This window comes from Amaranthus tricolor, chromosome 9, assembly GCF_026212465.1.
Source record: "Amaranthus tricolor cultivar Red isolate AtriRed21 chromosome 9, ASM2621246v1, whole genome shotgun sequence".
Classification (NCBI taxonomy): domain Eukaryota; kingdom Viridiplantae; phylum Streptophyta; class Magnoliopsida; order Caryophyllales; family Amaranthaceae; genus Amaranthus; species Amaranthus tricolor.
The window spans coordinates 26682334-26709989 of NC_080055.1; the positions used below are offsets into that span (position 1 = coordinate 26682334).

At 32.4% G+C, this 27656-nt stretch overlaps 2 protein-coding genes across 2 annotated transcripts; both read left to right on the forward strand.

Annotated features, from left to right (window-relative positions):
* The first annotated feature begins 6743 nt into the window (after positions 1-6743).
* LOC130824123 (eukaryotic translation initiation factor 4E-1-like) lies at positions 6744-10385 on the forward strand. Its single transcript, XM_057689012.1, has 5 exons — positions 6744-7154; positions 8978-9143; positions 9231-9356; positions 9936-10001; positions 10099-10385. Exons 1-5 carry the CDS (start codon positions 6886-6888, stop codon positions 10147-10149), a joined length of 678 nt encoding a protein of 225 aa, XP_057544995.1. The 5' UTR covers positions 6744-6885; the 3' UTR covers positions 10150-10385.
* A 1046-nt stretch (positions 10386-11431) lies between these two features.
* LOC130824252 (exonuclease 1) lies at positions 11432-23920 on the forward strand. The gene is made up of 15 exons (XM_057689179.1): positions 11432-11746; positions 14768-14887; positions 15688-15811; positions 15949-16086; positions 17710-17919; positions 18417-18594; positions 18676-18758; positions 19811-19934; positions 20566-20759; positions 20864-20918; positions 21035-21510; positions 21589-21640; positions 22777-22993; positions 23089-23279; positions 23572-23920. The coding sequence occupies exons 1-14, from the start codon at positions 11586-11588 to the stop codon at positions 23186-23188; spliced, it is 2232 nt and encodes a 743-aa protein (XP_057545162.1). The 5' UTR covers positions 11432-11585; the 3' UTR covers positions 23189-23279; positions 23572-23920.
* Positions 23921-27656: the final 3736 nt, after the last annotated feature.

Sequence of the window (27656 nt, forward strand, 5' to 3'; positions counted from 1 at the left end):
TTTGGTGCCAAAAAAAATCAGCTTTTAAGTTGGTGGGAATTTGGTGGGAATCATTAATTCCTTAATCTTTACAATTAAAAACCCATAATACTACTCTCTTTCTTCCGTTAGGATCCCATTTTGACTTTTCTTAAAATCCGTGAAAAATCAAATGGGACAGTTCACCTGAATAGGAGGGAGTATTATCTATTGGTTATTTATTAAAGGTAAAATGAATCAATTAACTAGCTAAAAGTCATTTCAAAATATTAATAAAATTACATTTTCATTTTGACTTAAAAATCATCTAATTTACCAAATATTTTTTAATGTATAGATAAATTAAAACAGAAAAAATAAATTCAAAAACTACGTATTTTTTAAGCTATCCAACTATCTTTATCTTATTATTTCTCGTTCTTCTATAAATTGTATATACTATTCAAGTAAAACTCCAACTTGTATTTAAAATCTTCAAATTGGATTTAAATGTTTTTAAATAAAGAATTAAATAATAGAAGTAACTTAATTGAATTATTTTAAGAAAATGTTTCTATTAGTTGAAATTTAAGTACGCTCGTACGAGCTAAATTTATACTTCTTTCGCGCAACTTTATATATTTTGTCAATATTGTATTTCTTTAAAGTAGTTTATCCATTTTGAATTACTTGTTATATTGTGGTTATAAGCACTATTCTTCGTTTAAGTTTATTTTATATATTGTGGCTAATATGTAAGAAAAATATAATCAAATGAAATCTTGTTTGAATCGTCTAATTGCATACTTCTATAATATTACACATTTTGTAAATTTTAGATCTGTATAGTTCACTATATAAATGATTAAAATAACATATTGAATTGTATAAAAATTCAAATTTAACAAGTACAGTATAACGAAGAAAGTATGTGTTTAATAAAAGGGTTTTATAGGTTGGTATTATTTAAGATAATCTTCAATCCCATTTTAATTGAGGTTGTTATGTATTTTTTCAATATTTGGAAATTGGAAATGCATATCTTTTTAAAATTTGCTAGTAACAATAATATTTTAAGGATATAATTTTGATTTGCACAAAGATTAATCTAAATCGCAAGCTTCACTGAACCAAACTACATATTACTATTTAATTTGATTTGCAATCTACAAATGTTGTTTGTTTTATTTTTAAAATTGTGGTTAAGGGTTTGATTTGGTTTTTGATAATTTAGTTACACCAAATAGTAAAACTTATTTTTATAAAATTTAGTATAAAATGCAAATTCTATATTTATAGTATTAATTTTTATTAATTTAGTCTAATTATTAAAGTTTGGGTTCACTAGAAGGAAGTTTGGATTAGGGCTATAATATTGGTTACTCGGTTGAGTTTTGGTTCGAATTTTGTTGGATTCACGTTTTCGGGTAATATCAATGATTTAACTCAGTTGATTTATGAATGGCTAAATCAATGCAATAATTACGAATCAATATATATCAATTCTAAAAATTCTACACATCATTTTAGTTAGACTAATATAATGTCGAAATTACAATATCAATAGATTTGTGTATCCCTAAATCAAATGATTTGTGCGTCCACTTGATATAAACTCAAGTAAATTATAAGTCTCATATCATTTTTAGTCGGATTATGTCATATACACTTTTTAGGTTAATCTTGATTGTACATTGTCCATGGTTAAATCTTAGATGTCTATCGATTATGATAGCAAAATAATCGATTATATGTCAAATCATGAAGTCGAGACAGTTCAAGTTTTAGTCGATTACACATTAAAATTTCCGATTCTTAAATATCGCCATCCTTTTTATTTTATCGCCACCCCCAAATAAAATTACAAATTTACCCCTGAATTTTCAAAAAATTTCGATTTTGCCATTGAACTTAAAATTTCATACATATACCACAATCTTACTAAAATTTTTCTTACCACACTTAAAAACCAACTTACAAAAGCAAATTGTTGGAGCAAAAACTAAGTTCAATCTGCAAACAATTAATCGAGGTAATTTTTTTTCGAATCTAATTAATTTAAATTTACAAACGAAAAAAAAAAATTTAAACATGAACCGCCCAGATCTGGGCGATTCAATTTAATTTTTTTTTCGTTTGTTTTTGAATAATTCTTATAATTTTAAATTATATTATTATTGTCATTATTATTATTTTTATTACTGTTATTATTATTAATTTTATTATTATTGTTATTATTGTTGTGATTGTTATTATTTTAATTATTAAATATATATTTATGTTTTGATTTTTAATTTATTAATGTAAATATGTTTGTTATAATTATTATTATTATTTTTATTTTTAATAACTTTTTTATATTATTTTTACTATTATTGTTGGTGATGTTGTTTTTTTTTTCGAATGTAAATTATTTAAATATTTAAAAATAAAAAAAAGTAAAAAGTGAATCGCCTAGATCAGGGCGATTGGACCCCGGTTCAATCGCCAAAAAAGTGGCGATTGAATCGGGGTCCAATCGCCCTGATCTGGGCGATTCATTTTAATTTTTTTTTTCGTTTCTTTTTGAATAATTATTATTACTGTTATTATTATTAATTTTTTTATTATTTTTGTGATTGTTATTATTTTTATTATTAAATTATTATTTTTCTTTTAATTATTAATTTATTATTTTAAATATGTTTATTATAATTAATATTATTATTATTAATAAACTTTGTATGTTGTGTTGAAAATTATTTTTATTATTGGTGTTGTTTGGGTTTTTTTTTCATTTTTTTGTTTTTTAGAATAATAATAATTATTTTTATTTATATTATTATTGTTATTATTATTATTATTATTATTATTATTATTATTATTATTATTATTATTATTATTATTTTTAATATTATATTATTATTGTAGTGATTGTTATTATTATTATTATTGTTATTATATTATCCTTTAATTTTATTTTTATTTTTTTTGTTATTAGTGTTATGATTATTGTTATTATTTGTGTTATTATTGTTATGATTATTATTAATGTTATTATTTTTGTTAATATTGTTATTATTTTTATGATTATTGTTAATTCAAAAAATTAATATTGTTTTTTTTCATGTGGTTAATGTAACGTAATGTTTGATTATGTTCATTTAATATTTAATGAAATTGTCAAAAATTGTAGTATTGCCCATTGGACTAGGCAGGGTTTTTTAAGACAATTGTTGAGAGGTAATAATTCTAGGCGTACCTTACTCAGAGGGGACCCGCATGAGAGGGGGGTAACGAGTTCTACTAGGAGGGCTAGGCAGGAAGAGGCTGCCAGACACAGTATTGCCCAAAGGTCGAGTGCGCTAGACCTAGTGCGAACCCCTCTTGATGACCAGTCTAGCAGCATCCAGAGTAGTTGGAGGGTTTCTAGTGATGATGATAATGATGCTGATGATGTTCAATACGAAGCTTCTGATTCTCGCCCATTGGACTGGACTGTTGTTCGGGGGCCCGACGGGAGATTCGCACGTGACGGCCTTAGTTCTTCTGCCGCATCTGAGCGCGCAGAACGTAGTGTCGTCAATAATGAGCCGCCACAGAAGAGTAGGCCCTCACAGTCCGCTAACTGATCCCTAGCTATGGCGAGCACATAGCTAAACTTATTTTCGACGGCTCCGAGCATACGCCTCCGATTCTGGATTGCCGTATTAGGAAGAGGCCGGTGGAGTCCATCATCCGACTGAGGGATATGTCCGATGCGTTGTACAATGTTCTACCTGCCACTTCCCTCGGCCGACTACCGGACATTATGCACCAGCACATCGACTGTGCTTTGATATCGGCGTTCGTGGAGAGGTGGCAGCCGGATACGAACACCTTCCACATGCCATGGGGGGAAATGACGATTATGTTGCACGACGTGCAACGCATACTGGGCATTTCTATTGAAGGTTCTCTGCCGGCTGAGCCTTCTGAGGCGGAGTGGCAGGTCGGTATTACCAATCTGTTCGGGGAGCCTATGTCTGAGCTTCGGCGTAGAGGTGCATTCACCTGCGGCTGCGTGAATGTTGTTGAACTGATGCAGCTGTGTCATAGGTCCCAGGCCATGGATACCCAGACGACATCATACTACATGGCTATCGTCAGCTCTACCTTGCTGGCGGATAAGACCAGAATTAGCATGCGACCTCACTCGATACTTACCGTGAACGTCGATCAGCAGGAGGTGGCCTGGGGTGCGGTAACCTTGGCCTACTTGTATAGGCAGCTCGGAATGGCATCTAGGGCTGGTTGCAAGACCATTGCGAGCTGCCTTACATTGCTCCAGACATGGATCTATGAGTACTTTCTCGCTTTTCGCCCTCATCCTCGCCGAGAAAATGTGCCAAACTTGACTAGGGCGGAGATGTGGTCATCGAAGAAACCATGTCGTGAGGTGGACAGGCTGAGGGACTGCCGCAGGGTTCTTGACTCAATGACGGAGACTCAGGTATTGTACATTACATGACATTTTGTTATGCATGTGTTTTTAATTTTACATTATTCTTATTTGTTAACTTGACCTGCATGCAGGTGGAATGGACTCCGTACAATTCTGCTCTTTGTTGAATTTTTTTCCCGCCACACAACTTGTCCACCATGTTCTCTACGTCGTTTGCAATATGCCAAATGCATAACAAATGTCGCACATCTACATTAAACACAACATTCAACGTAATTAATACATAGTCAATAGATAGAACGACAATAATTAATCAGCAAAACCTTTTTACCTGGGAAGACGTCACGAATAGCTGTAGATAAACCTTCGTCTATTTCAGTTACAATGACGCTAGGAGTCTGAGCTGTGCCGAAAATATCTCTCAATCCCTGCAACACCCAAGAATACGACACAACCGCCTCATCTCGCATCAAACAAAACGCAACCAAGAAGTTTTGATTGGTTGGCGTCATTCCGATCACTTCGCACAGTGGTCACTTTTGTTTATTCGTTTTATACGTTGTATCTATCAACACAACATAGGGCCACGTACGTATCATTTGAATAGAGATGAGATTTGCAACTAATAATCTGCACAATTGCCCTTCGCTATCCAAGTCTGTCCAGACCACATAATTAAGTTCTGTGGCCATATAAAGACAGTGTTGAAGGGGAGTCCTACCCTCCATTTCTTCTCTCCTAATTGATTGTCTAATATTATATATCTGATTTATACTAGTATAAAAACCAGGAAAATTTTCTCTAATAGAATTCATAATAAAAGCCGATTGCATGCCGGTTGTACTAAGTTGTCGTAAGTGCTCCCGAATATCTACATTGATCCTATTTGCCCTTACATGACCGTCTCTGTACACTAAGAATGGGTGGTTATGTCTTCCTTTTTCACCAGGAGACACACTTACCGTCCAAGGTCTTTGTCCTGATTTACGACTACTTGCTATAATCAAAAATTTACACCCGCAACTTCTACTTTTGGAACCAGGTCGGGCAGCGTTATCTAAATTATGTAAATCACCCCTAATAATACCATAGCGGTGACATCTTAAATAAACACTAACTCTAGAACGTCCTTCTTTTTTTTTTTTTTATAAGAAGCACGTATAAATTGAAAACCAATTGTTGTTGCTATCGCATCGGCCCAACTATGTAATTCATCTAAGGAACCAAATTCTCTATTCGTAACAAAGCTACCGGAGTAATTTACGTTGTCTCCGAAGTTTTCAAACTTCTGCAAATTTCAAATAAAATAAATATAAATTAATTACATTAATAATGAAAATATAAATAATAATAACAACAAAAATTAATAAAAATACTAATACTAAAAAGAAAAATTCTAATAATAATAATAATAATAATAACAATAATAATAATAATAATAATAATAATAATAATAATAATATTATTATTAATAATAATAATAATTACATTAATAATAATAATAATAATAATAATAATAATAATAATAATAATAATAATAATAACATTAATGATAATAATAATAATAATAATAATAATAACATTAATGATAATAATAATAATAATAATAATAATAATAATAATAATAATAATAATAATAATAATAATAATAATAATAATAATAATAATAACAATAACAATAATAATAAAATAATAATAATAATAATAATAATAATAATAATAATAATAATAATAATAATAATAATAAGAAGAAGAAGAAGAAGAAGAAGAAGAATAATAATAATAATAATAAAAAAAAAAATACAAAAAACAAAATTAATAATTATAATAACAAATAAAAATATAATAATTAAAAAAAATAAAAAAAAATTAAATTGAATCGCACAAAACTGGGCGACTAGACCATGGTTCAGTACATCAGGTTTGTGCGATTTTTTTTTTCCAAAAAAATTACACCGACACAAATCGAAAAATTTACGTACCGGATCCGATTCGTAGTCGCTTTCGTTAGCCATAGTTAAACGATTACAAGTAATATCTTGTTTAAAACCGAATAACATTTTTAGAGAGTGTTTAGAGAGATAGTACCGTGTTTGAATTCGTATATCATACAATAACGCGCCTGAGAATTCCATGTATATAGAGAAATCTTCGTCATTAAAGTGTTAATAGTATTATTTAGTGTAATTTACATTTGTTAATCAAGTTTTAAGTCCAACAGCAATTTTATAATTTTTAAATTTCAAGGACAAATTAATAATTTTGAAAGAGGATAGCGATTAAATAAAAAAAGATAGCGATGTTTAATAACACCCTCAAAATTAACTTAAGAGTTGGGTATATAATTTTTCACCGCCCTAGTCGAGACCCGAGACGTCAAAATTCAAGACTTCCCTGAAGTATAGGAACCGACTTATTCCTTGGAAATTCGGAGTACAAAAACCAGTCTCGAACGACGACGAGAGAAAAACCAAATTCCATCTTTAGCAGAGTGAGATTCAAAGATGACTATAGAAGAGACTGAGAAATCAATGGCGACATCAGAGATGGTAGAGAGGAAGATAGAAGATGAAGATTTGGAGGAAGGAGAGATTATTGACGAAGGAGGGGATACATCCATTGGAAATCCTTCCAAATCTATTGCTTCTGTTCATCCTCTTGAGAATTCTTGGACTTTCTGGTTTGATAATCCTTCTGCTAAATCTAAGCAAGCCGCTTGGGGTAGCTCCATCCGTTCTATTTACACTTTCTCTACTGTTGAACAGTTTTGGAGGTATTTCTCTTTTGGAATCAATCATTTTGTTCGTTTTGGATTTGTTGATTTGTTTGTTGTTGATTGTTGTTGTGATTTGACTGTTGGATGTTTGATTTAGGGTTTTGAGTTGAATTGTTCGATTTTCGTTTCTAGGGTTTTTTTGACGTGAAATATTTGAGGAGGTGCATATGCTATTCACTGGTAAATTGATTGATTCAGTGTTGTCGTTTTCATGTGTACTTTGTTGGTGAAGCTTTGAGTTTCACTAGTCGGTAAATTGACGTGAAAATTTTGAGTGGAAAGATTTGCTATCAATTTTCATCTTCTTTCCTAAAATCATTAAAAAATTCGTCTAGTAACAACTAAAATTTGCGAACTAGGAGCAATATTTGAACAACTCAAAAGTTCTAATCCTTTTTGAGCATTTTGGTTGTGAATTACCCCATTCATCTCTTTTTATGTTGTGAAAAAGCATCTTGCTGTAAACGATGAAATTAAGGATTAGCACCTTCTTCTATACTTTGTGTATCATTAGCGATTAACGTAGAAATTATGACCTCTCTTCCATCCAAAGGTCTTTCTACATCTCCTTGCTGAATTCTCTTTGGGAACAAAGCACAAATAAGTGAAGCAAAATTTCAATGGGGACTACACCATTGTAACTAACTTGAGATTTGAGAATGATTACCATCTAGAATTTTGATGGACTTGCATTTCTCATTGACTGCTCAAATATATGAATTCTCTCCAAAGAGACTCCTCAATGATCTTCTAGATGAAGGAACATTTGCAAACTTTGATCACTTTCCTGGTCTCCTGAAGGTGCTCATTCAGTGGAGCTTATCCAAACTCAAATGCCAACCTAACATATCCCTTGAATTTTTTTTAGAAGGGCCTCTGAACTCATTAGTTAGAATTGTGCCCAGTATTTAGCTACCTTTTTTGATTGAGTAATTATGAGTTTTTACTCCCCTTCGTGTCCTTCAAACGATCATTAAATTTGAGCCACTCCTCTTGTTCTTCATTCCATGCAGTAGTATTTCTTATGTTGACTCCCTTCATTGTAATTGCTCCACTGTAACACCATGTCCAACCTCTTAATTCTGATGAAATTTACTGTGGTTTTCACTCCTTAGCGGAATGAATCAAATCTAAATGAACGTAGCTGTCGTGCCCCAATTATTTCGTCACTACAGAAATTAGAAACTTTTACTATAAAAATTAGGAAGTCCTGGAACTGAGAATTAAGGTCTTGTGTAACTAGATCCATCCTATCTTGTTCCCCATATTAACATTGCAATATTGTGCAGTAAAGTAGTTTTTTGTCAGCAAATGCATTTAAGTACTGAGCAATAACGAATTGATTATTATTATAGTGTCTTTGGACATTGGATGAGTGATTCCCAAATGCTTTAAAATGCTGGAGAATAACAGAGTGGAGTTATTTCAAGTGCTTTTAAATTTTGAGCAGTAAGGCAGTAATAAAATGGAGTATGTTTTTATCAATATGTTTTCTTCTGAATCAAACATGAAGGTACCTTTTTATTGTAATTAAGGGAGTCTCTACTTTTCTCTCTTTCCATGTCAGATTTTTATTTGTGTGACTGTGTCTATGTCATGAATTATGATGTACACTTCGTGCGAAGATGTGCTTGTTTCTGTTTTCGACATTCGAATGCTACTTCAGAAATATTTCCCTTTCTTTTCTCTTTCCAACTGGCAGGTAATTAAAAAACGTTGAAGGATGTCAGACAAGTGTATCAGTTAGTTTTGTTTTTATTCCTTGTCTTATTTATAAATTTCAACAGCTAATGATGATGTCGTTTTGATTTCCATTCCAGCCTTTACAACAACATACATCATCCTAGCAAGTTGGTTGTAGGGGCTGATTTTCACTGTTTCAAGAATAAAATTGAGCCAAAGTGGGAGGATCCAATTTGTGCTAATGGGGGCAAGTGGACTGTTACCTTCCAAAGAGGAAAATCTGATACATGCTGGCTCTACACGGTATGCAGCTATATCATGTTATAGGTTATTATTGTGTTCGTATTTTTACATTGCCTCTGAATTCTTACCTGATTGAGTAATTTCTAGCTGTTGGCAATGATTGGAGAGCAATTTGATCATGGGGATGAGATATGTGGAGCCGTTGTCAATGTGAGGAGCAAGCAAGAGAAAATATCCATTTGGACCAAAAATGCTGCAAATGAAGCTGCTCAGGTATGTTCGTGTTTGGCTGCAATAGTAGGGTTATCATGAATCCTGATGCTACTACTATCATTTGTCATCACTCATCACCTGTCAAGGAAAATGCCCATTCACCATGACATAATCCTGTGGTTAATTTTCTGTGATGGATCATAGCTCTTTGAATTATTACGTTTTGCTAATTAACAACTCGTATTGATCATGTTTTTGCTTATCCAATTTCTCATACAATAATTTCAACATCTCATTGTTGATTTTGGGATCACTAAAAATGTCAAAGCGTTAGCCTTCTCTTCAACCTAAATGAATGTTCCCTCGTTAAAAGTGAGATGAATATTTCCGCTTTCCTTATTCAGGAATCAAGCCCATGATATGAGGACAAAGATGAAACTATTTTTCTTTTAACTCTTTGTTGCTTTCATCTTCTGAACTTGCAAAAGCATATCTAGGTCCTACCATGTCTGCATATAACCTGTCAGTAGGAATGGAGCCTAATTCTCAGTAATGATTATGTGCTATTTATCGTGTCCATTATACATATTTCGACCTCCTCTTTTTATATCCTTGCGTTTTTCTGTTTTAATGCCACAGCTGAGCATCGGAAGACAGTGGAAGAAGTTCCTTGACTACAATGATAATATTGGTTTCATATTTCATGTAAGATAAGCATTGTTAGCTCTATTTTCTGATTCATACCTTTGACGTTGTATTAAAATAAATTACTGATGTTTTGGTGAGGTTGGTATATTTTCAGGATGATGCAAAGAAGCACGACAGGGCTGCCAAGAATCGCTACAATTGTTGAGTTGTATCTTGATGATAATTTGTTAACACTAGTTAAGAGTTGTCGGAGTCGGATTGGAAACTGAATTTACTGTTTTGATATAGTACTATTGTTGAAAGTTCTTATTAGATGCTGTTGGAAATTGCTGCTGCTACTTGGAGCAGTAAAATACATGCTTATCAATGGGTGTTTAGTATTGTACATTGTGGTCAGGAGTCGTTGCTTATCTAGTTATATGATCCCTTCTATTCTTTAAATGGTTTTATGAGTATATTTGCTTGAAGTTATTGAGTTACACATGTGGGTGTGGCGAAATATATATATATATATATATATGTATATATATATATATAACCGTTTCATAGTGAGATGATGTTAATTTTTAATAAAGAAATTTGTCCAAGTTTCATGTATTTCAAGCTCATTTTATTAAAGATTAATATTTACTTATAGTATTCGTAATGCTTACTTACATTATCATTAATGACTACTTATAATATCTTAAATGTTTATTTACGTTATTCTTAATACCTACTTATAATATTTTAAAAATATATAATAGGTCGGCTCAATTAAATATGGCTTCTCACAAGAATTTGTGATTGAATATTTGATACACTTCCTCAACAATTTGGCAAAGGAGAATTTTCATTAGGTAGTATTTGGGACAAATACAATACTAAATCTAAAATTGAACATTGTTAAAAACTATCTCCAACTTCCTTGTTTTTTTTTTTTTTAACTATTACACCTGCAACTTTTATATTATGTGAATTACAGCTATTAAAAATCAAAATTAAGTATTGTTGTCAAATTACTAGATTTTGGGGGCTTTGATCATTGAAATCAATGAATAGGAAATTATTTCAAACGAATTTTCAAACTAATTGCCTTCTCAAAGTTCATATATATATATATATATATATATATATATATATATATATATATATATATTGGCACCAATAAAGACGGTGTTAAGGGTAATCAAAGCTTCGGAAATTCGGCAACTTGGAAACAATATTAACGCGTTTTGATTTTTGATGACAGTAATTTGAAAAAAAATAATTGTATTTATAAATTCGAAAAATAATTAAATTTGAGATGATTTTTGACAATAGAATCTATATATATTTGTAGCTTATGAATTTAGAAGATTTAAAATGAAAAATACAAAAAATTGAAAATAAGACAAAAATTAAATGAAAAGTAGAAGTGAAAAAATATAATCACATGATCAATTTTTAAATAATAATATTAAATAAAATGACGAAATGCATGTTAATCTACGGCTCCACAAATTTCCCGCCAATACTGGAGTGATAGAATGGAGCCGTTCATAGGGGAAGTCCTGAAATCTTTCTTCTTCGAAACCTAAAAAAACCCATCATTCTGTTATTCGCCAAATTCTTCCTCTTCGCGAGTGAACCCTAACTATCCCCGTATTTGAATCGACAAAAATGGGGATACAGGGACTACTGCCGCAATTAAAATCGATAATGTCGCCAATTCACATCAAAGAATTAGAGGGATGTTGCGTTGCCGTCGACACTTATTCTTGGCTTCACAAAGGTGCCTTGTCCTGCAGTACCCAGCTTTGCAAGGGTCTCCCTACTTCTAGGTCATTTTCTTCTTCATTTTATTTCTATTTTATGTTCTTGGCATTTGATTGGAGATAAAATCTTTGATTTTTGAGCCGTAGAAGTACCCATTTAGATAATTCTGTTAAATTTACATTGGATTTAAAAATGATTCTAGTAGATGATTATTGTGGAAATGTTGACCTACTGACTGATTTAGTTATATTTTCTTACTTGGGTTTATAGAGTTAAGTTTCAATTGCTACTGATTTTAGAGGTTTGATATATAAGTATTTTCGAGTTGATGAGATTCTAACGGAAAAATTACTAATTATTTTGTTGCCCTAATTGCTTTGAATTTATTTTTTACTCCAAGTATTGTGCATTTGCTGGAATCTTCTACCTTTAGGGGATGTCTGTTTGGAGGATATTTGCGTGCTGGAATGAGTCTTCTAGAAGTAAATATCAGAACTTAGATGTCCTTTGGTTTGGCGGAGGGATTTGAAAACTAGACTTATAAATCTGAAGTAAATATCACACCATTTCATCATTTCCTTGGTATAAAGGGCAAAAAGCCATAATATCCTTCAATAAAATTTACTTCATCCACTTCTTCCATTCATCCTTTTTAAAGCCCCCAGGGATTTTTTTTAACTATATTTTTAATAACAAAGTCTCAAACAACAATTCCACAGCCCTCTCCCAATAAAGGGACCGTGAAATATTTCATCTAATTCCATCATAATTCTCACCTCTAGTCACTCAAAACTCTTTCTCAATTCCCATTCACACCTATTGATGGCTTTCGACCATTGTGGTCTCAAAGTTAAATCCCCACAAAAGCTGAAATGAAAAAAATTTGATGTTGTTGGAGTCCATATATTGTTATTAAGGTTTTGGCATTGTTATTGTTAAGAATTTGTATTTGGTGGACGCATTTGTTTTTAGTATTTTCATTGGGGACACTATGAGTTCAATAAGATAGAAGTGTAAGATCAAGAGTATCAAATTTTGGGTGATTTGGAGTTGAAAAAGGACTATGCGCATAAAGTTTGCATTGTGGGATTGAGTTTTTTAATTTATTTTATTTAACTCATTCTCTATGTTCTACAACATAGAAATCTAGCACTTACCTCTTGTGCTTTTGGCATGTGGCACAAAGAAGTCTTTGTATATTTCTAGCTACCTGAGGTTTTCTTGCAGACAATCAACGGCCACTTGAAGGTTAATGATATGTTGAGTCCATTTTCATCATAAAGATTAGATCATCTTGTTATGTGCATAGCTTATGAGCGTATGTTGCACAATGTTAGTTAGAGTGAGAGATCAGATTCATCGTCATGGGTCTCAGACATTTATATTTCATTTGTAATGTGAAAAGTGCCAGATTTGAATGAAGAGTTACTTTGATTCATCTATGTTTAAGTGGTACATATAACATTTTTTGGGTTCTCGAGCTGTCTTCATAGAAGTAATAAAAAACGCAGAATTTTTTTGTGAAAATTTCCATACTTTGTATATTTCAATCTTGTGGCAAAAGATTAATTTGTGGATATCTACCATATGATGCATACTAAAATTTGGATTTTATTTTTCAAATGGATGATAATTGATTAATAGGATTTTTCTTCATGAAATGGTTAAGGAGTTGACTACAACATGTGTTACGTTCAATAGCCAAAGACACCATCGTAGTGTATACATGCTGTTATGTTCACGATCGCGGTAACGGAACGATGATGCGGTTATCGTAACGCTTAGATATCAGTTGAATCATAAGATATCCCTTGATACGGCCCAAAACACTATATTTTACACCATTACAATGTGGTAAATATCGGTTCTTTGTTTTGAAAACCTCTACAACGCGGCCGTTACAATGCGATGCTGCCATATTTTTACACTATGGACTCCTTTGTAAGGCAAATTTCTTTGATCATATTTAGATAGTGGTTTGGGTTATGGAATAATTTTAAGATTGTGATTTCTCAATCATAGTTAGATTGATTGAAGGTCAAAGAGATTGGAAAAGTAAAGCTAAGTTTTGAGTGATAAAGAATAAAAGATTAGGCTAGTGGCAAAGTTGATACAATGTATAGGTTACATTGCAATTTATTATTTTAATTACTTCTGCCAGTTCATATTCTAAAATTGGTTTTATGATCATTCTGTTTAGTATGCCAGCTATTTATTTGTCTTTCCCGTTAGGTGTACAAAATACAAATCTTTACAATGAGATTGGAGGGTTGGGAGAACATAGCTTGAGCGGATTGTAGTTAATTTAGATAGATGAATTGAATGGATTATCATGTTTCTTTTCCCATGTTGATAGCTGATCAAATTTCACCTGTGTTTTAATTTGTTGGAAAATGCTTCAAAAAGTCTAAGATATTCTCTTGGCCAATATGCAAGGAGAAATAAGATTTTATTTGTGTTTAAATACTTCTAAAATTTTGTGGAATTAAGCAGCCATGACTAGAGTTCCACTGTTTTAGAGTTTGTCACCTAGTGAAAAAATCCTTAAGTCAAGAAATACGTTGAAAAAATATTTCAAATTTTGGGTTGAAAATTGAGACTGATTCAAGAGACAGGATGGAATTTAACTGTCAACGTAACGTTAGGAATTAGAGTAGTTATTTAAGAGGAAAGAACTTTCCTGTGTGAACAATGACAAAATTGAATGGCAAAAGAACTTAACACAAGACTATTTTTTAGAGTTGAATGACAAATATTTCAATTTTTGAAAACAATGACAAAATTGAATGGCAAAAGAACTTAACACAGGACTAGTTTTTAGAGTTGAATGACAAATATTTCAATTTTTGAAATGAAACTGAGAAAGATTCAAGGGACAAGATGAATTTAAATGTCAACATAAGGTTAGGAGTTAGAGCGGTTATTAAAAGAGAAAAAAATTTTCCGATATGAACAATGAAGCTCTAGTTTCCGTTCCTTAGCTTGCTGTTATATCTTTACTTATGGTTTGCTATATGAACAATGAAGCTCTAGTTTCCGTTCCTTAGCTTGGCTATTATATCTTTACTTATAGTTTGCTATCACAGGCACATCGACTATTGCATGCACAGAGTAAATATGTTGCGTCATTATGGTGTAAAACCAATTCTTGTCTTTGATGGTGGTGATCTGCCAATGAAGAGTGAGCAGGAGAATAAACGTGCACGGTACACATTGCTTTGTTGAAAGGAATCCATTCTCTTTCTGTTTTTAATCTATATCATCCTATGCGTCCTGTTTCCCTTTATCTCTTGTAGTTGATGCTTATAATGTCAATTTATGTCATTTTCAGAGGAGCTTAAACTTTAGTATGTCGTTGATGTTGTTCTATCTTCTATTTTGGATAAAAGTGTTTAAGGTACACTAGATGTTGCCCTGGAGCTATAAATGTGAATAGTAAGTGTAACCTAAAAATTAATCTTGGGCTTCTCTTTATTAGAATGTCAGGTGATAAAAACCAAAAATCAAATAAAAATCCGTAAAATCGATTTACTTGGTGGTATGTAATATTTATATTTATGATATTTGTAACATGTAGTTGGCTAATAGAAACCTTCAAATACTTGAGTGCAAAGACTGTAATTTGAAAATTTGAGGCTCATATATATTGGTTGGTTCTACACATTGCAGACTATTTCCAATAGGGTTGATCCCAAAATGGGAGACTTTTGTTTATGCCATTGAGAAAACTGCAAATGTGTTCCCATGGAGAAAGAACACCATAATTTATGATTAAAAAAATAGAGAATGGGGTCGTGTCTCAGTTGGAGTATGTACCACCTTCCCCAAGAGTTCAATTCTAGCCCCTTCCCTTCCCTGAACCTACCCTGTAACCCATCCCCCCCCCCCCCCCCCCCCCCTCCTTCTCAAAAATAAAAAAAGAATTTGTGATAAAAAACAAATATTCTTGGTGTCTTGTCTATTGAACATTCATTTTCTTGCTGAAAGTTCTCTGTTTAATTTGCAGCTCTAGGAAGGATAGTCTTTCACGTGCTATTGAGCACGAGTCAAGTGGAAATACTGCTGGTGCATATGAATGCTATCAAAAGGCTATTGATATATCTCCAGCAATTGCTTATGAATTAATTCAGGTGCAATTCTCGTTAGTGAACCTGGATGCAATTCTTGGTTGGTGAAATTTATATATTTCACTTGCTTTTATAGAATATTTTTTTATGTTTTGTCTGGAAACTTGAATGGAAGCTCACATTGATTTTTGGCTTACAAGGTCTTAAAGCAGGAAGGTGTTTACTATATAGTGGCTCCTTATGAAGCAGATGCACAAATGACGTTTTTGGCGATCACCAAGCAGGTAGACGCAGTAATTACTGAGGACTCTGACCTCATAGCATTTGGTTGTCCAAGAGTAAGTAATAAGATTTCATTCTAAGTTTATTTTTAGAAATTGTTGGCAATTTAAATTTGTTGTCATACCCAATGTCTGAAAATATGCAAGGTACACTTTAGGCCCTTATAGGAACTTGTCTTTCATTATTAGCTCGAACTTATTGTGACTGTGAATTAAACGCAGGAAACTGTTTTTAAAAGAACATGTGTGCATTGTGGGAACTGGGAAGAGTAAAGGGAGGGGAGGGGGGTAGAGGAAAGTTTTGACTTGCTTTTATACACGATTGTCAATGGAAAATATTTATGATTCAAAGCAAGCAGAGTGATTTACAATTATAAGTCATCTAAAATAACTAAAAAAGGTTCCCAATTGACGCGGTGTCTTCAATTTTTCATCACCGAGTAAGGTTTGAATGCCTCAGCCACTTTAGCCACAAAGAAGTAAGACTTGTTAGAAGTTAGAACAGTTGAATACATGTGTGCACTCTGCCTTCCTTATATGCTATAGAATTGTCATAAGGATTTTTGCAACTCAATCTTCTGCTTAGCTCACAAACAAAACTGCTGCATTTCATAACAGAATAACTGTATAAGGGTAGATTGCAGAATTCTCTGCTGGATGTAGTGGCTTTTGTTTTTTGTGGTATGGTATTATTAAAAGAATATTCAATCAATGTTTTCTAGAAATGGAAAGATTCACTCAGTTAATTATTTAGTTGACTTGTTAAAGCTCTATACTTGGGTGAATTATTATAGTGTTTGGGTTCTCATCAAGGAACAAGAGCTTGGTGTGGTTGCTTGGCAGCAAGTGTTGAATCATTCTTAATCAAATCTTGAAAGAGCTATATGAAGAATGTGCCCGACTGCCAGTTGATCCACTTTCAAAATGTTTTCTGTAATTGAGGGAATTTCCTCCATTTTTTCCCTTGGATGACCATTTATCTTTAGCTCAAAGACAGAGAGGTTAAAAACTAGGGTGATAGAAGATTCACACATGTAGAAATAGGGACCCCATTGCAGAATAGGTTCTTATTATGTCCATCAAGGTCTGCTGTTATGTCGATGTACAATCACCTTAATTAATATGCTTATAGAACTATTAAAAGTTGATCATGGTACATACAAACTAATGTTAGTTCGAGGCTTGTAGTGCTAAATTGCAGTATCGATTGCGATTGGGGTAATAGTCAAAGTGATGCAGTGACAGGGTTGCTGCATTTTTTTTACTGCCAAATATTGTCCGAGATCATGGGATTTCCCTTGAAGCAGTTTTAAATGCGGTTTATTGTGTTACCCAAAAGATTTTTGAGCGTAGCCTGAATGAAACTCTTAGAAGAGGAACTGTCAGAAAATAGTTATTTTCAGTTCACAATGACCTATGCAAGTGTGTGCTTTGCTGTCACTTCTCTTTAGATTTTTTAATTTTGGACGAGACATAATTTGTGTCAAGATAAACTATTACAACTGTCGAGAAGCAAATGTCTTAACTTTGTAGTTTGTGCTTCCAATGATAGGTTATGTGAATTAGGTTTCATTGCAAAGAAAGTATAGAAGAACTATGTAGCGACTTCGAGACTTTTTAATTCTGTTCAACAAATTAGCTTTCCAATTTGGTGCTCTTACCTGTGTTATTTCACTCCAGATTATCTACAAAATGGATAAATATGGACAAGGGGTTGAATATCAGTTCCATAAGCTACAATACAACAAAGATCTTAATTTCACGGGATTTACTATTGATATGATACAAGAAATGTGCATTCTTAGTGGCTGTGACTATTTGTCATCACTTCCTGGTATGGGCTTAAAGAGAGCTCATTCTCTGATTAGCAAGTTCAAAACATTTGAAAAGGTGTGATTTCTAATTTTTTGTTAAATGTACATTATCCATTTGCTAAGCATGTATTACTCTTGTGAAGTAATTAATTGGCATATTTCCTCCTTTCTTTTTTAGTTGCTACAGGTCTCTCAAACCTCTCACATAAAAATGAGAAGTGTAGCAATTAAAAACAACGGTGTGTATATTAAAAAGAACGGTTTATGTATATTGAATGAGGACCACTTGCTTTATAGGCGGTCTTGGGTTCGAGACCTTTCCATAGGACCAGTAGGCAGTGGGTTTTACTCCTACTAAATATCCCATAATCACCTATCGTGTAGGGTTGCAGGCTCTCCACGATCCATAAGTGGGTGGCTCATCGACATTAAAAAAAGGAATCCTGTTGAGTCTTCATTTTTCTATTCAGTACTTGTTACTGATGCTAAAGTGAAGGCCAAAGGTCTGAAATATATTTTCTAAATTCTATTTCTGTGATTTGGAGTTGAATCAGTTTTTAACTTTTTTTCTAGGTAATCAAACACTTGAGATACTGCTGTGTGGCAGTTCCTTCACTGTATGAAGAGTCATTCAAGAAAGCAAAGTTGACTTTCCGCCATCAAAGAGTTTATGATCCCATTAAAGAGGATATCGTGAATCTAACAGATGTATCAGACAATAATGATGGCGACTTAGATTTCTTAGGCCCATATCCTTTATATATTCTTCATAATGCAAATTTACACTATCTTAAATTTTAAATTGAAGAGATCTACAATTAATATTCTTAACCAGTTCTTAAATTGCTACCTCAACAAGTAGTTAGAGCCATAGCGAAAGGGGAGCTTGATCCGATCTCTAAACTACCATTTCAGGTACTCCATTTTTTTTGTAAACGTTATCCAGTTGTAAATGTCTTTTCTTCTCTTGTTGTGCACTCTAAGTGGATACCTTTATTGGCTTGTGAACACTTCTATTTCTGAGACATTATGGCTTTCTTATATGGAAAATTCTACTAAAAGTCAACTACTACAATCACACAATCTAAAGTGTTGCTTATTCTAATATAAGCTATGAGCCATTGATTTTTTTCATACCGATCAAAAAAATGATAAAAGTGTAAATAAATTTAAATAGCAAATGACTTCTAAAAGCATATATGCTTACACAAATAAATGGTTGCTAAGTAACCACCAATAATTTCAAACTTAATATTAATTTGATGAGTTTGTATTTCATTTTATTTGTTATAGTGATGGCTTTGAAAGCCTACCCACTTTATAGTTTTCCTTAGATAAGACTTCCAAATTTAGATTGAGCCAGATTGCAGAGTTGTGGTGTTAGAGGTTTTATGAATTGTGATGTTTTTTCGTCTTGTAAACTGAGATCAACTTGACTTCAAGTCCTAGAGGCATTCAATATGTAGAAACTTTGTGGTAATGTAATCTTGAAAGGTCGCACGCATGGAATAAAAACTCGCGCGTTATGTTATGCTACACCCATTATGTAACTTGTTTGAGAGTTGCCACATGGGATGCAGAAGGATGCTTAGTTGTACTTTTAAATATGACGCCCTGTCAGATTTAGAAAAGTGTTGGACAGCTATGTAAACAGCTCAATTGCATGATTCAAATTTGAGGCATTAGAGTAATATGAGAGCCGACCCCAATCTTTTTGGATTAAGGATTGGGCATTGTTATTGTTGTTGTAATCTGAGATATTTAATGTGCATACTAACAGCTGGAAACCAGTAAACTTAACACACATTTTAGTATTTGCTCAGGATAGGGGTAGCTTATACCCATCATGAGATAACAATACAGGCATATTATATATGTGCTATGCATGATTGATCCTGAAATGTTATCCTCATCCAATTGCTGAATATTGTCTTAATCCCTTTTTTTTATGTTTGTTTACTTCACAGGGTGAGAATGCTCATGAGAGTCCACCGTGTTGTAAGTCTTATCCAATCAAGGATTTTAAAGGTGAAAGCACCAAGGTAAAGCTAGATTTGCCAGCACAGAAGAATGTTCTCACCAACTATTTCTGTATCCTTCCATTATCTTCACTATTCTTTTTTTAATATAATTTTTTTGTATCTTTTTAAAATCTTGTTACTTTTTTCATATAATAGGGAAAGTCAAACTTCAGTGTCTATCACTTCAGTTCTTGTTGGCTTCTTCTAGCCTCTAGTCGATTTTATACACTCTGTGTTCATTTTTATCATATAAATATGTTCATAAAGTATGGAAGATGCCATTAATGTTGTAATCCAATTGTCGGAGTAATTAGCATCCATTTATTAGTCTTGAAAATTTATCTTGATGGGAAACAATCTTGACAAGTTATTTTATTAGGTCAGCAGTTTATTTAAAAAGTAAGAAATTGGTTGAAGCACTTGATTCTGTGAAATATTGTCAGTGAAGATATTCTTTGAGTATCGTAAGTTCTCTACTGTACAATTCCTTCATTCTTGGTCAGCATTCAAATTGGAACTCTACCTTCAATTGGTGGCCAGTAAATCATGAACTGATTCAGATGCTATAATTAAATTAGCTCCCCTTCCTGGGGACTTTTAATGAATCTAGATCCTATGTAAATTAAGCTTAAGTGTTATTTTTTATTTCATTTGTGTCTTTACTGCATCATGTTGGAGAAAGCTATCCTTGACTTAAGTAGGTTTTGCATCACTAGAAGCAAAGAGAAACTTTAGGGCTCCTCGAATTTCACCGAAATATACGGATTCAGGAAACAACTCTTCTCCTTTGACGAATCAACTTTCTGACACTGATGCTGGTATAGAAAATGATCCATCACCTGATTCTTTGCTTGGTCAAGTGGTACAGGATGAGGATATGTCTCTTCATAATTCTGTAAGTTCATATGAATACTATTTTTCCTTGTTCCCTGATAAGCAATGATGTTAATCAGTTGGAATATCCTGGCACTGACTTTTGTGTAAATGGAATTCTTGCAGATGGCAGTTGAGTTATCTCGAAATGAGAATGCTGATAAAGACGCTTCAGTTGATGGTAAGAAAATCCATTTGAATTGAGTTCTCTGAGTGGAGAGAAGTTTGTACTTAAAAGTTATTTCTGCAATCGTAGGCATGCAAATGGATGTCATTGACGATGTATAGTTTTTGCAGGAAGTCTAGAACGAAATCCTTTGGGACAATCCCATCATTCAATTCATAAACCTTGCATAATTTTGCGTAGGGGCCATAATGATGATCGTTGTTCATGGCCAGTTCCGGAAAAGGAAAATCAGCTGGACCAGCACTTAAATGTCAAGAGCCCTCAATTACAGAATAATTCAATTACTGAGAGTGATACAAGAAAGGGAAGTAACAAAGTCAATTTAAGAAGCTCTTATTTTATAGATAAGCAAGAAGACAATCATCCACTAAAGACAAGTAAAAAGGCAGTCATTAAAAGTTCTTACTTCAAGCGTGAGCCCAAAACTGCTGGTAGCGATATAGATAGCAGTTGCTTAGTCAAAGAAATGTCGTGTATTAACAATGAAATTTGTGATAAAATCTTGCCGGCATTGGCTTCTGTTGGCAATAAGTATGACAAAGACTTGTCTATGAAAAGGAAGGGTTCTTCTCATCTTAACCCCATTGTAAGTATTTAGTCAATGCTTGTATTTGCTCTTAGCTTTTATCTTGTGCACAATTAACATCAAAATGCGTTCTTATAGGAGCGCGTGAATAATAAGCATCCTCGGACAAAGACAATTGTGGAAGAAAAAAGTATGTGTTCGTTGGCCTTTAATAGTAGCTTTTCATGACACACTATTTACTGTTGCATTATAATTACGCATTTGGATTAATTTGTTTGTAATTGATTATTGACCTGTATAGATTCGGTTAGGATAATAACCATATTATATTACTACCGAGTACAACTAGAAGCTGTGCAATTAAAAAAAATCTGTAATTTGGTTAGAGAAATTTTCTTAACTGTGTTGTAGTTTTCATGGATATTGCAAGTATGGGCGATCATTCTAACTGGCGGCGTGCGTGTCAAACACCACAAAACCTTGTTGATGGGGTGAGGATGGGAAGTAAATCAAAGTTTGTTGTTTGCTCATAAAGTTGATAAATCCGTGCTCTAGTCAGAGGAGATGCTGTCACGTATGTGTGTTCTGTCAATATTTGAATATTTTGTGTTGTGGAGGTGTGCCAATTGACCGCTGATTGCTAAAGACATTCTAAATTGGTTTGCCTATTTTCCCATTGGAGACAAAGATTCATAGTTTGCTTTTTTGAATATGGTTTATCAAGTCATGTGCACTTATATATGTGATCTTGCAGATGATGCTTGCAACTAAAGGTCAACTAGAAACTATCTCTTAGCTATTACAAGAGTAAGGTTGCGTACATTTGACCCCCACTCACCCCATCTTGTTGGAAAACACTTGGTGGCGTTTAACGCAATGCCATTGGCTTTTGTTAGAAAAAAAAAGGGTTTTTTCTACACATTATATTCAACAAACTTCTCTTTCTGTCCCCAGATAAAGTTCATGCTATTTTTTGCTTGGTTTTGTGAATATTTTTTTTTTATGTTAAATAATTGAAAATGTGGACTGGAGAGGGAAAAAATTAAGAGATAGTCTTATTATAGAGAGAGAAGGGTTGATGTGACTATGTGAAGAATAGTGAACCTGAGACGCTTTACAGTTTTTATGTGTCTTCCTAGTGTTTGCTCATACATGATCTGATGTCCATTCATTCTGATTAGAGCTGCAATAATTACATTATGTATCTGCTACTCGGGTCTCGGGGCATCCTTATTTTGTTCTAGAATTTCCTTTTTTTTTTAAAAGAGAAGGCATGTGTCATTGCATCCTGATTCCTTGTTTCTGTTTCTTTTCTTCTTTTTCCAGGTGCTGAGCCTTCCCCTTCATATTCCCCTTGTGATCAACCAACAGAACCAGAAAAATTTGGGTGCAAGATATCCCATTTGGAACATTACTCTGATATATCAGGGAAGTCGATGGAAAAATTTGTTTCGGTAGTATCGTCATTTAGATTCACCTCGTCAGGTTCTCGTGCTAGTGGACTCCGTGCCCCATTGAAGGATGTCAAGAACATATCCTCTAGGTAATGTGACCTGGATCTCAAAACCCAAATCATCCATGTATAGTATATTTTGCATATCATTCTTTGTTATTTTTTTTTAATTTTCAATTTTACAGGTCAACAACTGCCACTGACTTGGGAAAATTTTCATATACACCAAATAGTGCAAAGGCTAAGGTTAAGGTTAAGGTTAAGGTTAAGGCTAAGGGAGCTTAATCTCTACAGAGAACGAAATTTCGAAGTTCGTCAGATAAACATCTCCCTGGTTTCTGTACATGAATCATGCATTCTTACGGAGTTAAGACAGGTAACCAAATATGTAAATTTTTTGGTAGTCAATTCGATATCGGTTCCTTGGAATCTCATTTAGCTTGATCAGTGTTACATGATTCGTTAAATCTTCTCGCGAATCGCGAATCACAAAAACGAATTATGGTCGGTTTTGGGATATTTTGGCCATTTTGAGCGAATCGTGAAGTCAAAAGGTGAATTAACTGGCGAATTATGTAACACTGAGCTTGACCCTTGTATGTTTTGTTCATATACCTACAGAAATTTGTCTAATGAGAAATGTGCTCGATTTGTATCAATGGTTGCAGTTGGTACGGGGAATCCTATTGAAGTCTGCATCAATGTGCCTATCGGCTGGCAGCTGCTGCCTAGCATTATCTATTCTTCAAACTTAAGGACTCTGGCAGCATTTATACTGTTTTGTGCTATGAGGTACCTCATTTTGACAGTGCATTTTATTTCTGGCCTTCCGAATGTAATTTTTGTGTTTATTGGTATATCTGGAATCTCGATTCTTGATGCAGCTCCATTGTAGCTCTATTCCATTGTTTTAAATGAAACCGGAATGTACTTGTACCTTCAAATGGTAGTTAAATGAGCCGTAACTATTCAATTTGAACTTTGACATTGTCTCGTTCCAACTCAAGGTTTTTATTTAACAGGATTTAATCAAATACAGTCTACTAATTATGGGTTGACCCAGTGGCTGAAAGCTTTTTCTTTCATTCTTATGACAGAATTTCAATTCTCACCACTCTAAAGGTTTAAAGGCTTAACCCCCCTTTACCTGTAAAGAATTCTTCAACCTTGCCCTCGAATTAAGAAAAAAGATTGACTTGTGTTTCTACATATTGTTAAGGAATGTGGAGAAGCTTATTATTTAAGTTAATGATTGAATTGCTTGTGTACATCATGTCCTTAATGATTAAGTTAATGTCTCCCTTACTCCACTCATCAATAGAGTTATTGAACTTCCACAAGCCTTAGAAGACTCGAGTTTTCTGTCAATTGTTGCATGACAGCATCATAGAAACACCTTTTTCCTCTAGAAACTTGAAAGAGTTATGAAATAACTCTGGCATTGTTGATAAAACATAGAAGTATACCATATCCAAATTCTTTCTTTGGGCCTCAACTAAAAGTCTAAATCATGAGCTGATAGTGATAGTTGAAGTTTTGAGATAAACTATGTCTAGTCTTTAACCTTAATTTCTTCTTGGTTCATGTTTCATGCGTATTTTATGAGGAATTTAGGTATTAAGATTTCCTCTTTACCATCGTTATCATACCTAGTGGCTAGTATGTCCCGGTTAATATTTTTATGATCAGAAACCAAAGAGTTGTTAGATGATATATCATAATCTTATCTTAGGTGATATGGAGGTTACGACCATTGAAACCCTCAACTTGAAAATGAAAGTGAAACAAAAGACAAGACACGTACTTTTATGTGTACTTGATTATATATTGTGGTGTAAGTGGTGCGTTGTGGTGTCCACTTGAATGAATTGTTGCTTAAATTGTTATAGGAGATGATTTTACTATTAGACATTCATATGAATCAATTATTCAAAACAGTTAAAAAATTATAAATCCAACTAATAAAATCTTTAAAAATGACAAAATAAATTATAACTTAGATGTTGCTTGTAATTGCTTAATTCAATAAATGGTCATTTTATAATGTTTGACACGTTAATTAATAAGAATATAATCCAATGAAATGACTTGCATATCCAAAATTGGTGCATCTTTTAACAGATTATGAAAGTTAACTGTTCAAATGTAATCTCCCAGCTGGACGTGCATGCTTAGTACCCGTTTCTTCTTTAAGTTTTCAATTGATAGCAATATTTCCTATTATAATATATGCTGTTAAATTTTAATTTTAGTAGCGAATTTAATAGGACATAAAAATATAAATCAGTCTTACTTGAAATGATTATTAAACAAAAATTGGAGTTAAAGACTACACTTAGGCAATTTGATGATGTATTAGTATTAGCATATCTATCAGTTATTTTGCTTGTTTGATTAATCAAAAAGTTAAAAGTCAAAAAAGTTCATTGTCAAACACGCCTATTGAAAGAGATAAGAAAACTATGTAAATGTGAGTTAAAATGATATTTTCATCTATAATCTATATAATAATAAATATAACTAAAGCACAATATTGCTTACTTCGTGTTTTTTTAAAATTGTATATGCATTTTTATCGTATTGTATTTTTCCCTACAAAATGTAGTAAAGATATTATTATTATTATTATTATTATTATTATTATTATAACCACTTTCAGCAAGTCTTGTATAAGACCATCTCACCGTAAGACGAGCTCATACAAGCAGCCCATTAGAAAAAACAATCAAATTTAAATTGTAAAAAGCAATAGGTTTTTTTTTAAGTTTGGGCTGACTCAATAAAAATTTAGTATTTTCCCAAATATTTTAAAAATATACTATTATCTCAATGTATTACCCAAGTGATGAAGTACTCCATAATCGTAAAATGATTGAAATTCAAAAATTAGAAAACGTAGCAATGAAAGGGATATATAAAAAAAAAAGACAAAAATTTTAGTAAAAACTATAAAAAGTAATATATGGGATGGAGAAAATATACGTAACCAGTTTTGTCTTATCTGGAATTGGCTAATAGCCTAATACTACTATATCTATATGTAATGTAATGTAATGTAAGTAATGTAACTTGTAAGCTTAGTACTTCCAATCTGTCCGAATTAAAATTCCGTCATTATTGTTGTCGTTATATTTGTACTAATAATATAACATGTCAGCTTAGTATTATCTAATCTTTTAAAATTAAAATTATGTTATTAACATCTTTATAAATAACACTTCAAGATCTATATTCTATCGTTTTATAAGTATTAGAGTTTATCTTAATTTTTATTTACTATCAAATAAAAAAAATAAAGTAAATTTAACTTAGCTTTTGTCCTTATTTTTCTCAAGTTGAGGGATTCTTAACCGCTCTTTTTTATAGGTTTGAATTATCGTCTTTCTTTTCTCTACAAATCCTGCTCAAATTTTTTTTATGAGCGTAATACACTAATTATGATGATGATAACAACATTTACTAGAATTTGATTCAACAATCTTATTCAAAGCAAAGCAAAGTATTAGAGTTTCATTTAAGGAGTATGATAGTGTTTTTGATTTTGGTAACTTCTTGGAGAATCGAATTTTATCTCACTATCTCAGTTAAAAAATATATAACACTTTTCAAGAAAGATTTAGGGTTCAATTTTCATCTTATCATTTCTTTTGCTTAACCTAACTTTAAGTCGTCACAAAAAAATAGCAAAAACTTATGTCCTCGTTTAATAAAATATATACCTCTAGAAACAATAAAAGTGTGGGAAATTATTAATGGTACCCCTAGGTTTTTGTACTTTATCAATGGTACCTCCAAGTTTTTTTGATTATCAGTGGTACCTTCGTGTTATTGAACGTATTACAACCGTAACCTTTTCTAATTTTTTCCGTTCAAAATCGTCTAAAATCGTTAAATTTTTTTCTTTTTCTTTTACTTTTTTAATGTTTTAAATTGAAAAATAAAAGAAAAAGAAAAAAAGTTAACAATTTTGGACGGAAAATATTAGAAAAGGTTACGGTTGTAATACGCTCAATAACACGAAGGAACCACTGATAATCGAAAAAACTTGAAAGTACCATTCCATTGATAAAGTATAATTTCCCTGAAAGTATTAAGTTATATAGTTATACTTCCTCTATTCTGATTTTGTTGCTACATTTCTATTAAGAAGAAAAAACCTACCTTTTGAAAGTCTATTTTACCCTTTATTTTAGTTCTGATTTTAAGAGGAAAAGAAAATGAAAATACTAACGAATAAGAACCCATTTACACCATCATTATACATCAACAAAACAGTAACTTCAACCATTTATCATAAATCAAAACCAAGTGTAAATCTGAACAATCAACCATCAACCAAGTGAACAATAACTGTACACTCTAAATATACCAGATTTAGAACAAAATATTTTCTTTAAAAATTCTAAATAACTCTAAATCAAAAAAATCAGATTTCAAATTGGTTCCAAAATGAGTTTCATAGCAATAAAAAAACCCATATCTCATTTGGGTTTTTAAACCCATAAGATAATGGAGGTTTCCAAGCAAAGATGAGAGCAATAGTAAGTGAGAGAGATATGGTGAGGGTGGGTTTTTAAACAGATAATGAATGAAGGTGGATGTTTGAACAGGGTGTGATTTTAAAAGATGATGAATGAGGGTGGGTTTTTAAAGGGGGTGTGATTTTAGCAAAGGATGGTGCAGATTCATCATAAAAGTATGAACAATACACATTGCCTTATTTTGGTTGTAATTGAAATCAGAATAAGTGGAG